The 11,892-nt window shown below is 46.2% G+C and overlaps 1 protein-coding gene across 1 annotated transcript; it reads left to right on the top strand.

Moving 5' to 3' along the window:
- Positions 1 to 10,672: 10,672 nt before the first annotated feature.
- Positions 10,673 to 11,635, top strand: TAS2R39 (taste 2 receptor member 39). Its single transcript, XM_057550436.1, is given in 3 exon segments — positions 10,673 to 10,945; positions 10,947 to 11,592; positions 11,595 to 11,635. Coding segments are annotated over 3 exon segments (960 nt in total).
- The last annotated feature ends 257 nt before the right edge of the window (positions 11,636 to 11,892 follow it).

Here is an 11,892-nt window from a genome sequence, read left to right as displayed (position 1 = left end):
CAAAAATGCCTTTGTTATGTTAACAAGGTGACTTTTGGAACACACCTAAGGGTGCGGACTGATTGCCAGGAAAACCGAGGGCGAATACAAGGTTGGAACTTTCAGTCCCACCCCCAGGTTTCCAGGAAAGGGGGAGAGGCTGGAGGTTGAAACAATAACCAATGGCCAATGACTTAATCAACTGCACCTATGTAACAAAGCCTCCATTAAAACCCAAAAGGACTGGGTTCAAAGAGCTTTCAGACTGGTGAACACATGAGGTGCTCGGGGTGTGGTACCCCAAAGGGGGCGTGGAAGCTCCATGCCCCTTCCCACGACCTTGCTCTATGCACCTCTTCCGTCTGGGTGTTCATCTATGATCATAACCTTTTATAATAAATCGGTAAATGTAAATAAGCTGTTTTCTTGAGCTCCGTGAGCCACTCCAGCAAATTAACTGAAACCAAAAAGAGGGTCCTAACTCTTAACTTATAACCAATAAGTCCAGGTGACAACCTAGACTTGGGATTGGCATCTGAAATGGAGGGCAGTCTGGTGGGACTGAGCCCTAAACCTGTGGATCTGATGTCAACTCCAGGTAGATAGTGTCAGAATTGAGTTAAATTGTAGGGCACCGAGACAGCGTTGCAGAATTGTTTGCTGTGGGGAAAAAAAAACCACACGTGTTTAGTGACCAGAAGTGTCCAAAGTAAAGTGTTCTGTGTGAGGAGTGAAAAAAGAAATCTCACAAGGTGGGTTTCTTTCCAACTCAATTATTCTTCCCTTAAGCCCTGAGGGCATCACAAAAGACCAACAGGATAAAAAGTTACAGCTAAGCCAACCCTGCCTTCAGTCTTTGGTGCACACAAAAGGATCCACAGGGGTAGGTAGTATAACATAGTGGGTAAGAACAAGGACTCTGGGACCATGTGACTCGGGTTTGAATCCCAACTCTCTCTCTCTCCTTCTCCGTCTCCCTCTCCCTCTTTGACTTTGGGACAAGTTATTTAGCCTCAGTTTCCTCCCCTGGAAAATGGAGATAATAAAAGTACATTCTGCAGAGGGTTGTTGTAAGGCTTAAATTTCATGATATGTATAAAGTGTCTGGACAGGGCCTAGCTCATAGCTATAAATATTGGAAGTTATTATTACTTTCAATCAGTTCCCTGCGGTCACAAGTGACACGCAGTTATCCGGTGACTTAGTGAACGGATGGTTGACTTAACCAGAGCTACTCAAGAACACAGCTCTCAACACCATGTCAGTGACTCATAAAGGAGCGTCACTAGTGCGCTCGCTGCACTAGAGAAAGCCCGTGTGCAGCAACGAAGACCCAACGCAGCAAAAAAGAAAGAAAGAAATTTTTTTAAAAAAATCGATAAACGAGATGAAAATGGCTTCCTCTGAGTAGGGGAAATGAGATGGTGAGGGAAAACAGGGGTTTTTTTCTTAAATAAAAGGCCATGTAGAAATATGATTCTTTAAACTATGTGTACATTGAATAAAAACTAAACTAAAAAATGTGACCTAATTACATTATTTTTTCCTGTGTCAAGATAACTGTTGACAAGATCACTAAATGAGATTAGCTGTACCAGGAACAAAGAGAGGCTGATTTATGGGCATACATACTAGACATTAATCTTGGCCTCATCTGGCCAGGGCCCTCTACCCAACCACTGTAGGCAACTTGATCAGTAAACATACAGGCTGACTCACTCAGAGGCCTACTTAACATGAAAAAACATACCATGCCGTTAAGAGGAAACACCTTTTATACCTGTGATAGCTATAAACATTGATCTTCTCAAAGGTACGGTCCCTGTGTTTCACGTCTGTATCCCACGTGCCTGGACTATAGTATGTGCTCCGAAATGTATTAATGTGTGCATATTTTGCCTATTCAAAACAATCCTGAAAGAGGAAACCATAAAGGAAGTTACAAAATATTTAGAAACACGTGACAATGTGTTCCGAGGCCGGCGCGGTGGAGTTGCAAAAGCTGCGGGTGCGGAGGAGCTGTGGAGCCGACCCCGCGAGCCGGGAGCATGAGGGCCTGGTGTCTGTGTCACATTTGTACCTGCCGAGTCATTGTGGATGGAATGGGGGAAATACAGATACAGAAACCTACAAAGAAACAACAAGGAATATACGGATGTTCTGTCGCTAATCATCTCGGTTCGGATGTGGAAAGTTCTTCTGTGCTGTATACAGAGGCACCTGTTATCTTGCCTATTGGAAGGAATATCACCAGACCGGAGCACAGCCATCTCTCCGTCGTGATTGGAGGCATCGTGGAAGCACCCCAGAGGGCAAACGTGACCATGCAATGTCCTGTCAAAGGTGTCCCTCAACCTAATGCAACTTGGTTGAAGAAAGGAGGATCTCTGAGTGACAATATTTCCTTGCTTTTCAATGGATCCCTGTTGTTGCAGAATGTTTCCCTTGAAAGTGAAGGAACCTACGCCTGTCCAGCCACCAATGCTCTTGGAAAGGCGATGGCAACATCCATCCTCCACTTGCTGGAGACTTTCTGGGAGCTTGGTAGCTGGACACATTGTTCTGCCACTTGTGGCCACTTGGGAGCCCGAGTTCAGAGACCCCAGTGTGGAATGGCCAACGGGCAGGAAGTGAGTGAGGCCTTCTGTGAGCACCTCCAGAAGCCGCTGGCTGGCTTCCAGCCCTGTCACATCTGGGACTGCCCCTCCAGGTGGTTCACAGGCACGTGGTCAGAGTGCTCTGTGTCTTGCGGTGAAGGATTCCGCAGTCGGCAAGTGGCCTGTAAGCGCACGAGAGCCAATGGAACTGTGCAGGTGATGCGTCCGAGAGCATGTGCCCCCAGAGAGAGGCCTCTGGGAAGTACCTGCTCCAGTCACCCGTGTGTTCAAGGGCTTATTGAACCAGGGAACCAGGGAACGCTGACAAATCTAGTGCTTTGATAGTATGATCATCTAGTATAATCATCCACTCCCTGTGGTGAAACCCACGCATCAAAAAACTAACATTAACAAAGAGACTTCCCTGGTGGTCCAGTGGTTAAGACTTCGCCTTCCAATGCAGGGGGTGCAGGTTCGATCCCTAGTCGGGGACCAAGATCCCACATGCCTCGCGGCCAAAAAACCAAAACATAATACCGAAGCAATATTGTAACAAATTCAATAAAGACTGCTTTATTGCTGCACGACAGTCATGAAACTCAGCTGCACAGGGACCTTACCACACCGCGCAGAGGCTGGTTCACGGGACCTTGTGATCCTATTAATGGGCCTCTCTGTTGTAATTAACACAGGCCGCAGGGACCAAAAGTTCCCCTCGCCCCTTCTGAAAATGTTCGGGAATGGTAGTGCAGGAAGGTAATACACACTTTCTGCATTTCTGCCCTGCGGTGCAGCAGTTGTTGCTGTTGGGAGTCACTGTGCTAATTCTCTTAGGTCATTTTTCCCTTTAGTTGTTCTGACTACCTCCAAGCGCTCCATGGCTGCACGCTTGTCTCACTGGAAAACGCACAGCCCCAATTCTGTGCAGGGACGACGCAAAGCAGAGTGTGATGCATCTCTCTGGAGCATCAAGTTTATTAACTAGAATTGGAAGAACCAAGGAGTTCTTGGAACAAGAACTATCCCCCTCCCCCACCAACACGGAAGACAGAAGAGTAGGGGAGGGCAGACGTGCCCCAGGAATGACAGTCCAGTCTCTCAAGTTTCACCCAGGTGGGGGTTGAGGGGCAGACCTGCAGCCACGGTGGCCTCGCTTTCGGTCGCCCGGGCTGCTCCGGACCATCCTCTGAGCTGGCCAGGGTCTTGGATACGATGCTTCTGAAGGCCGTGCAGAGAACACACTCCTCTTCCCCTGCACCGGGCCCCAGGGAGCGCGGCGGCCTGACCTTCCTGCCTCGGTCATCCATGGGGTTCACATGGGCTCACTTTATTATGACGCCTCATGCTGGGCAGCTTGCAACAAAGATGTTTCAAAATAAAGTTCCAGATTCTCCCAGCCACCCCTTGCTTTTTCTGGCTCTGGCCAGAGACAGTGGATGAGGACACACTCTCAGGCTGCCCAGCGTGGGAGGACCTTCCAGTGTTGGACACACCCAGGGGGCAGCTGCTTCCCTCTGGGGCTCCAATCCTGCTGCTGCTGCTGGAGGGGGATGTCCCAGTGCCACACTGGGGGGCTGGGCTGGGGGTGGCAGTCCTCGCCTCCAGGCTGGGTGGGGGACAGGCAGACTCACCGGTCTTCTGCCCTGCCTGCTGGTCTTCCTGCAGCTGCACATTTTTTCTGTGGTAGAGCCACCTGGTTTGCAGGGAGGACACCACAGGGCTTGGAGAAGGCTCAAGTTCACTGCCACAGAGGTCCCCGCAAGAGAAGGCCTTCAGAGTTATGATGGAGACCTCCACCTTGGGTTTCTTGGCGCTCACACTGCCTGTCCCAGTGTCCTGGATCTGGTCGCAAGTCAAGCCCGGAGTCCTCACCATTGTCACCTCCAGGTCCTTTTCACAGGGTGGCTCCTTCTGGCCCATCTTGACCCATGGATGCCTCATGAGGTCAGGTAAGGTGCCTCTGTCACTGGGGTTGAGGGCAATCATTTTTTGTAACAGATCCCTTATCTTCACAGACAGATAAGGTGGGATGGGGTATTGCCCTTGTAGGATTTGCTTCCGCAGCTCCTGGAAGTCTTTTCCCACAAAGGGCTGGGACCCAGTTACCATGGTGTACAGCACTACTCCCAAGCTCCACACGTCCACCGCAGGGCCGCTGTAGCTCTGCCCCAGGAAGAGCTCCGGGGCAGCATAAGGGTGTGTGCCGCAGATCGTGTCCACTTGGACAATGTCATCACACTTGTTGCTGAGGCCAAAGTCTGTAAGTTTGATATTCATGTTGGAATCAAAGAGGAGGCTCAGTGGCTTCAGGTCTCGGTGCACGATGCCCCTCCGGTGGCAGTGCTGCAGGGCGGAGACCAGCTGCTGGAACGGGCCTCGGGCCTCCGCCTCTGTCATACGGCCATGGATCTTCAAATAGCGGTACATGTTCCCCCCACTGAGGTACTCCATCACCACGAAAAATGTCTCCTCTGTGTCAATCACCCCCAGCAGTTTTACAATATTGGGGTGATTCAGAGCCTTCAGACTGAACACTTCCCGGAAAAGTGCCTGGACACGTGAGAAGCTCTGACGCCTTTTCTGTATGACTTTCACAGCCACCCGTGTCCCGGTCAGAATGTGCCGGGCCAACTTCACTTTACCGAAGGTACCTTCACCAATGGTGTGGAGGATCTGGAAGTCATCAATATGAGCCTTCTTGCCAGCAGATTTGGCTGTGAGGCCCTCCATCCTGGTGATCTGCTAACTACACCGACTGACAGCACTACCGAGCAACGCTAACTACGCTAACTAACAATGCTAACTGTACTAACAGGGCTAAGTATGCTGTCTCTACTAACAACGCTAACTACGCTAACTGTACCAACAGCGCTAACTAGTACTAACTACACTAACTATGCTAATCAAGTATTAACTATACCAACAATACTCACTATGCTAACTGTAGAAAGAACAATGACACAAATAAAAAAGAGTAGAGAAGAGAGAAACGAAAATCAACAAAATGGCAGAAACAAGGAAAACACAAGCTAACTGTAGGTCCAAGGCCGTCAGGTCACCAAAAGCAGCTTCCTGGGCTCTAAGGACCAAAAACCTGGGCCCACCTTTCTCTTTCATAGGGCTTTGTGAAGTACATCACAATGGTGCACTCTGAGGTCAGAGCAAGAAATGGACCCATCACCGCTGGGGATACACCACAGTGGTTTTCTCACTTTTTGAGTTCAAGGCCCCTTTACACTTAGGAAAAAGGATCCCAAAGAAATTTTTCTTTACGTGTGTTATTAGATATTGGTATTCACTTTGTTATAAATAAAAATCTGCAGGATACTTCAGTGGCCTTTTTATTTCTAGTTTGAAAATGTGTAATCATTTTAGAGACCTCATAATGTCTACACTTGAAATGTTCAATTCCTTTTCCTTAAATTCTGGTCTCAAAATAACGTTACTGGGCTTCCCTGGTGGCGCAGTGGTTGAGAGTCTGCCTGCCGATGCAGGGGACACGGGTTCGAGCCCTGGTCTGGGAGGATCCCACAGGCCGCGGAGCGACTGGGCCCGTGAGCCACAATTGCTGAGCCTGCGCGTCTGGAGCCTGCGCGTCTAGAGCCTGTGCTCCGCAACAAGAGAGGCCGCGATAGTGAGAGGCCCGCGCACCGCGATGAAGAGTGGCCCCCGCTTGCCGCGACTAGAGAAAGCCCTCGCACAGAAACGAAGATCCAACACGGCCAAAAATAAATTAATTAATTAAAAAAAAAAATAACGTTACAACTTAACTGACTTCACGATACTATACAAAATGTTCTGTTGCATAAGACATGATACGGTACATTATGAAAGTCTATGAAGCTGAGAGAAGGTTTGCCAGGAAGGTCATTGAGCAGATTTCTCATCAGGAGCCTCGGAGGCCAGATGGCATGACTCAATGTACTTGAAGTGTTGAAGGAAAGAAACCGTCAACCAAGAATCCTATATCTAGCAAAACTTTCCTTCGAAAATGAGGGAGAAATCAAGACATTCCCAGTTAACCAAGAGTTGAGAGAGTTCTTAACCACCAGACCCGCCTGCCACAGGGAGTTCTTCAGGTTGGAGTCAAGGACCCTGGACAAGTAGCTCAAAGCCTTATGAAGAAATAAAGACCTCTGGTAAAAGTAGACAGACGGGCGACGAGAAAAGCTAGTACTGTTGTAACTTTGGTTTGTAGCTCCACTTTTTGTCTTCTATTTGATTTAAGAGACTAATACATAATAAAACACACACATACAAATCAAAAAAAAAAAAAAAAAGATCACCTCTTCACCTAGAAAAGTTACTTCACCCCCACTTTAGCCTAACTTTGGGAATTCCCATCAACAACATTCTTCTTTCCACTGTAGGAAGCAACGCTGCCAGAAGCTATGGCAAGCAGAGCCTCTTCTAAAATGCCTTTGATGATTGCAGCAACATGGATGCAACTAGAGATTATTAAGTGAAGTAAGTCAGAAAGAGAAAGACAAATACCATGTGCTACCACTTACATGTGGAATCTAAAGTATGGCACAAATGAACCTATCTATGAAACAGCAACAGACTCACAGACATAGAGAACAGACTTGTGGTTGCCAAGGAGGAGGGGGGTGGGAGAGGGAAGGGCTGGGAGTGTGGCATCAGCAGATGTAAACTATTATATATAGGAGGGATAAACAACAAGGTCCTACTCTACAGCACAGGGAACTAGAGTCAATATCCTGTGATAAACTGTAATGGAAAAGAATATAAAAAAAGAATGTCTATATGTGTATAACTGAGTCACTTTGCCATACAGCAGATTGGCACAAGATTGTAAATCAACTATACGTCAATAAAAACAAAAAAATAAAATAAAAAATGCCTCTGATGACGTACACAGCCCCTGCTCCTGCTGACTACCTCTCTGCAGCACCCAACACTGTGAAACCCCGCCCCCAGCTGAGGTCACTCCAGTCCTGTGTCTCCTTCCTTTGTCCTCTGTCTCCCACCAGTGTTTCTCTAACAGAAACACAAAGAACTGCTGTGTTTTCACTCAGTCTCACTGTTCACGTTCCCACGCTTGATTTGGGCATCAGACCTGCGAGAGTTCAAAACTTACTGGGTGGTAGAACTGCCATTTCTCTGCCTGTCTCTCATTATAAAGAACTTCTCTGAAATTCTGAATTCACTGGTCTGGTCATCCATTCACCAGCAAGTATCTAGGTACTGGGGTTAAGAGCTAGGAATGAGATACAGTTGTTAGTAAAGAAACAACAAACCCCAAATGGAGTCACTTGTGCTAAGCCCCACGTCAGCAAACCAAGACTTAATAGCTAACCTAATTGCAGTTTCAGCCTCTCTCAGGAATGGGACCTTTCACCAATAGATCTGGAATTACCTGGTCAGCACTAGAGGGGTGACCCCCCACCTTCCCCCAAAAGGAAGGTGACCCTGCCTGAAACAATCCACTCTTAGCTAGAAACTTCCCTTTTCTGCACCCTCCTGCCTGTAAAGTTCTTGCATTTTTTACAGCTCCGCAGAGCTCCTTTCTACTTGCTCAATGGGATGCTGCCCGATTCGTTAAGTCATTGAATAAAGCCAATTCGATCTTCAAATTTACTCAGTTAGAATTTTATGTTTTTAATACAGTGATGAGCAACACAAATAAAAAGAGAGGCATCAAACTCTTCGGAGAGTGTATCCCATTATCCCTCACACTCTTGGAAGCCTGGGTCAGCAGAAATGGAGGAGAGCCAGTGACAAGAAAAAGCCTCTTGAAAACCAAATCAGAGGTCCTGAAATACTACAGACTTACTTGTACAAGTGGGTGGGAACAAGCAGAGAGTAGCAGTTGTTTATTACTGTACACTGTAATCGAGGGAAACATTTGGAGTTCAAGAATAGAGATTTAAAGATGAGATGCTAAAATTCATAACAACTTGTCCAAAACAGGCCAGAAAACCTTAAGTTTTCGCCTTGTTTAAAAGAAGTCCTAAGTAAAGGGAAAACCAAATAGTATGAAAAATTTTGGAGACATCTCACACACCAACCTTCCCTTTATTTGAATTACTTCATTATCATTACTTTAGAGTTATGTACACTCATAAAAATTCATTTATTCTGAGTTGAGAAGTCCATTTTATCATCATGTGTATTGTGCTTACATTTTAAAATCAGAAACAACTTCCCCAAGATAAAACTGATTCTTCATCTCTTTTGGTTTGACTATTCCAAAGTAGATTAGGTGACTTGGGGTATTATTTTTACCCTATGTTGATTTGCCTACCTTGTAAAGGAGCACGGAACTTTTCCTTCAACCCTTATTTTCCTAGTGATTTGTTTAAAATGAAAGGTAAATATGTGTTTGTGGGCCTATAAGTGTGTGTGTGTACAATCATTTTTATATAGAGATTTATTATCTCTCAATTTATTTTGTACAAGAGGTTTGTCTCAGAAAATCAGTGTCTTCTTGCTTTACTATTGTGCTATTGTGATTTATCATAAGAAATACATTTGGTCTTTGTCCCCTTTTCCCGCACAGAGCTCCCAAGACCCTTGGAATTTCCTCAGTGAGGAGATCAACAAAAATGCCTTTGTTATGTTAACAAGGTGACTTTTGGAACACACCTAAGGGTGCGGACTGATTGCCAGGAAAACCGAGGGCGAATACAAGGTTGGAACTTTCAGTCCCACCCCCAGGTTTCCAGGAAAGGGGGAGAGGCTGGAGGTTGAAACAATAACCAATGGCCAATGACTTAATCAACTGCACCTATGTAACAAAGCCTCCATTAAAACCCAAAAGGACTGGGTTCAAAGAGCTTTCAGACTGGTGAACACATGAGGTGCTCGGGGTGTGGTACCCCAAAGGGGGCGTGGAAGCTCCATGCCCCTTCCCACGACCTTGCTCTATGCACCTCTTCCGTCTGGGTGTTCATCTATGATCATAACCTTTTATAATAAATCGGTAAATGTAAATAAGCTGTTTTCTTGAGCTCCGTGAGCCACTCCAGCAAATTAACTGAAACCAAAAAGAGGGTCCTAACTCTTAACTTATAACCAATAAGTCCAGGTGACAACCTAGACTTGGGATTGGCATCTGAAATGGAGGGCAGTCTGGTGGGACTGAGCCCTAAACCTGTGGATCTGATGTCAACTCCAGGTAGATAGTGTCAGAATTGAGTTAAATTGTAGGGCACCGAGACAGCGTTGCAGAATTGTTTGCTGTGGGGAAAAAAAAACCACACGTGTTTAGTGACCAGAAGTGTCCAAAGTAAAGTGTTCTGTGTGAGGAGTGAAAAAAGAAATCTCACAAGGTGGGTTTCTTTCCAACTCAATTATTCTTCCCTTAAGCCCTGAGGGCATCACAAAAGACCAACAGGATAAAAAGTTACAGCTAAGCCAACCCTGCCTTCAGTCTTTGGTGCACACAAAAGGATCCACAGGGGTAGGTAGTATAACATAGTGGGTAAGAACAAGGACTCTGGGACCATGTGACTCGGGTTTGAATCCCAACTCTCTCTCTCTCCTTCTCCGTCTCCCTCTCCCTCTTTGACTTTGGGACAAGTTATTTAGCCTCAGTTTCCTCCCCTGGAAAATGGAGATAATAAAAGTACATTCTGCAGAGGGTTGTTGTAAGGCTTAAATTTCATGATATGTATAAAGTGTCTGGACAGGGCCTAGCTCATAGCTATAAATATTGGAAGTTATTATTACTTTCAATCAGTTCCCTGCGGTCACAAGTGACACGCAGTTATCCGGTGACTTAGTGAACGGATGGTTGACTTAACCAGAGCTACTCAAGAACACAGCTCTCAACACCATGTCAGTGATTCATAAAGGAGCGTCTACTCAAGTTCCTCCCTGGGCCCCACGATTGAACTCACACCCCAGGGCATCCGAAAGGACACGGGAGAGGATTAGAAAACAACTCCTTCCATCATTTGCATCTCCAGACTTACAACTAAGAGTTCTAAAATAAACAAATGGAGTAGATTGGGAAATGATGCATCAACTGCTGCTTCTGGTGACATGAATAGTGGGAGCTATCACAAATCTGCCCATCACACGCTAGGGAGACATTTTCCTCAGACACCAAAGAGAAGCAACAACTCAGGATGACCGAAACCTGCAATCCCCCAGAAAATCAATTGTCACCATCTCGCATCATTTTGATGTGAATATTTATAGGCACTGAATGCGTCCTTGGTATCACTGCAAATGGGTTCATTGTGGCTATAAATACAGCAGAATGGATTCACAACAAGGCAGTTTCCACAAGTGGCAAGATCCTGCTTTTCCTGAGTGTATCCAGAAGAGCGCTACAAAGGTTCATGATGCTAGAACTCACCTTCAGTTCAACATCCCCACAGTTTTATAATCAAGACATTCATTGTATATGATACATTCAAAGGAAGTTTCATGTTCATAAATTATTGTAGCCTCTGGTTTGCTGCCTGGCTTAGATTCTTCTACTTCGTGAAGACTGCGGATTTCTCCTACCCCCTTTTCCTCAAGCTGAAGTAGAGAATTTCTGGATTGATGCCCTGGCTTCTGTGACTATCAGTGTTTGTTTCCTTGGGCCACAGTGTGTTCTTCCTCAAAAACATCTACACTGTGCATTGCAACAATCCTTTTTCTAGCCCCTCCTTCAACTCCACTAAGAAAAATTACTTTTCTGAGACCAGTGTGATCAGCCTGGTTCTTTTCTGTAACATGGGCATCTTCGTTCCTCTCATCACGTGCATCCTGGCTGCCACCCTGCTGATCATCTCTGTCAAGAGACACACCCTAAACATGGGAAGCAATGCCACTGGCTCCAGGGACCCCAGCATGGAGGCTCATGTGGGGACCATCAAAGCAATCAGCTATTTTCTCATTTGCTAAATTTTCAATGCAGATGCTCTATTTCTTTCCATGTCCAACGTCTTTGATATCAACAGTTCCTAGAATATTTTGTGCAAAATCATCATGGCTGCCTACCCTGTTGGCCACTCCATTCTACTGATACAGGACAACCCTGGGTTGAGAAGAGCCTGGAGCGGCTTCAGGCTCATGTTCACCTTTACTTAAAAGAGTAGACTCTATGATCCACACCCAAAGCACCTACCCCGACCAGCTCTGCCCTTCCCTCACCTAGACCTCTCTCTTCCTGCCTCCTTTCTTCCCCAAACCTCATCTGATCCTTTCACTCGATGTGTTTTTTGTATTGGAATTGGATCTTCATTCCTCTTTTGCTTCATGGGCACAATCTTAGTGATGCTTGACATATTCTTCACCTGAGTCTTCCATTTCTACCTCCCCTTTCTCTATCTAAAGCAGTGGTTCTGGACACTGG

The sequence above is a fragment of the Balaenoptera acutorostrata genome, chromosome 7 (genome assembly GCF_949987535.1).
Source record: "Balaenoptera acutorostrata chromosome 7, mBalAcu1.1, whole genome shotgun sequence".
NCBI lineage: Eukaryota > Metazoa > Chordata > Mammalia > Artiodactyla > Balaenopteridae > Balaenoptera > Balaenoptera acutorostrata.
Note: the sequence above shows the minus strand (reverse complement) of the source record. Positions and strands in the feature narration are given on the sequence as shown.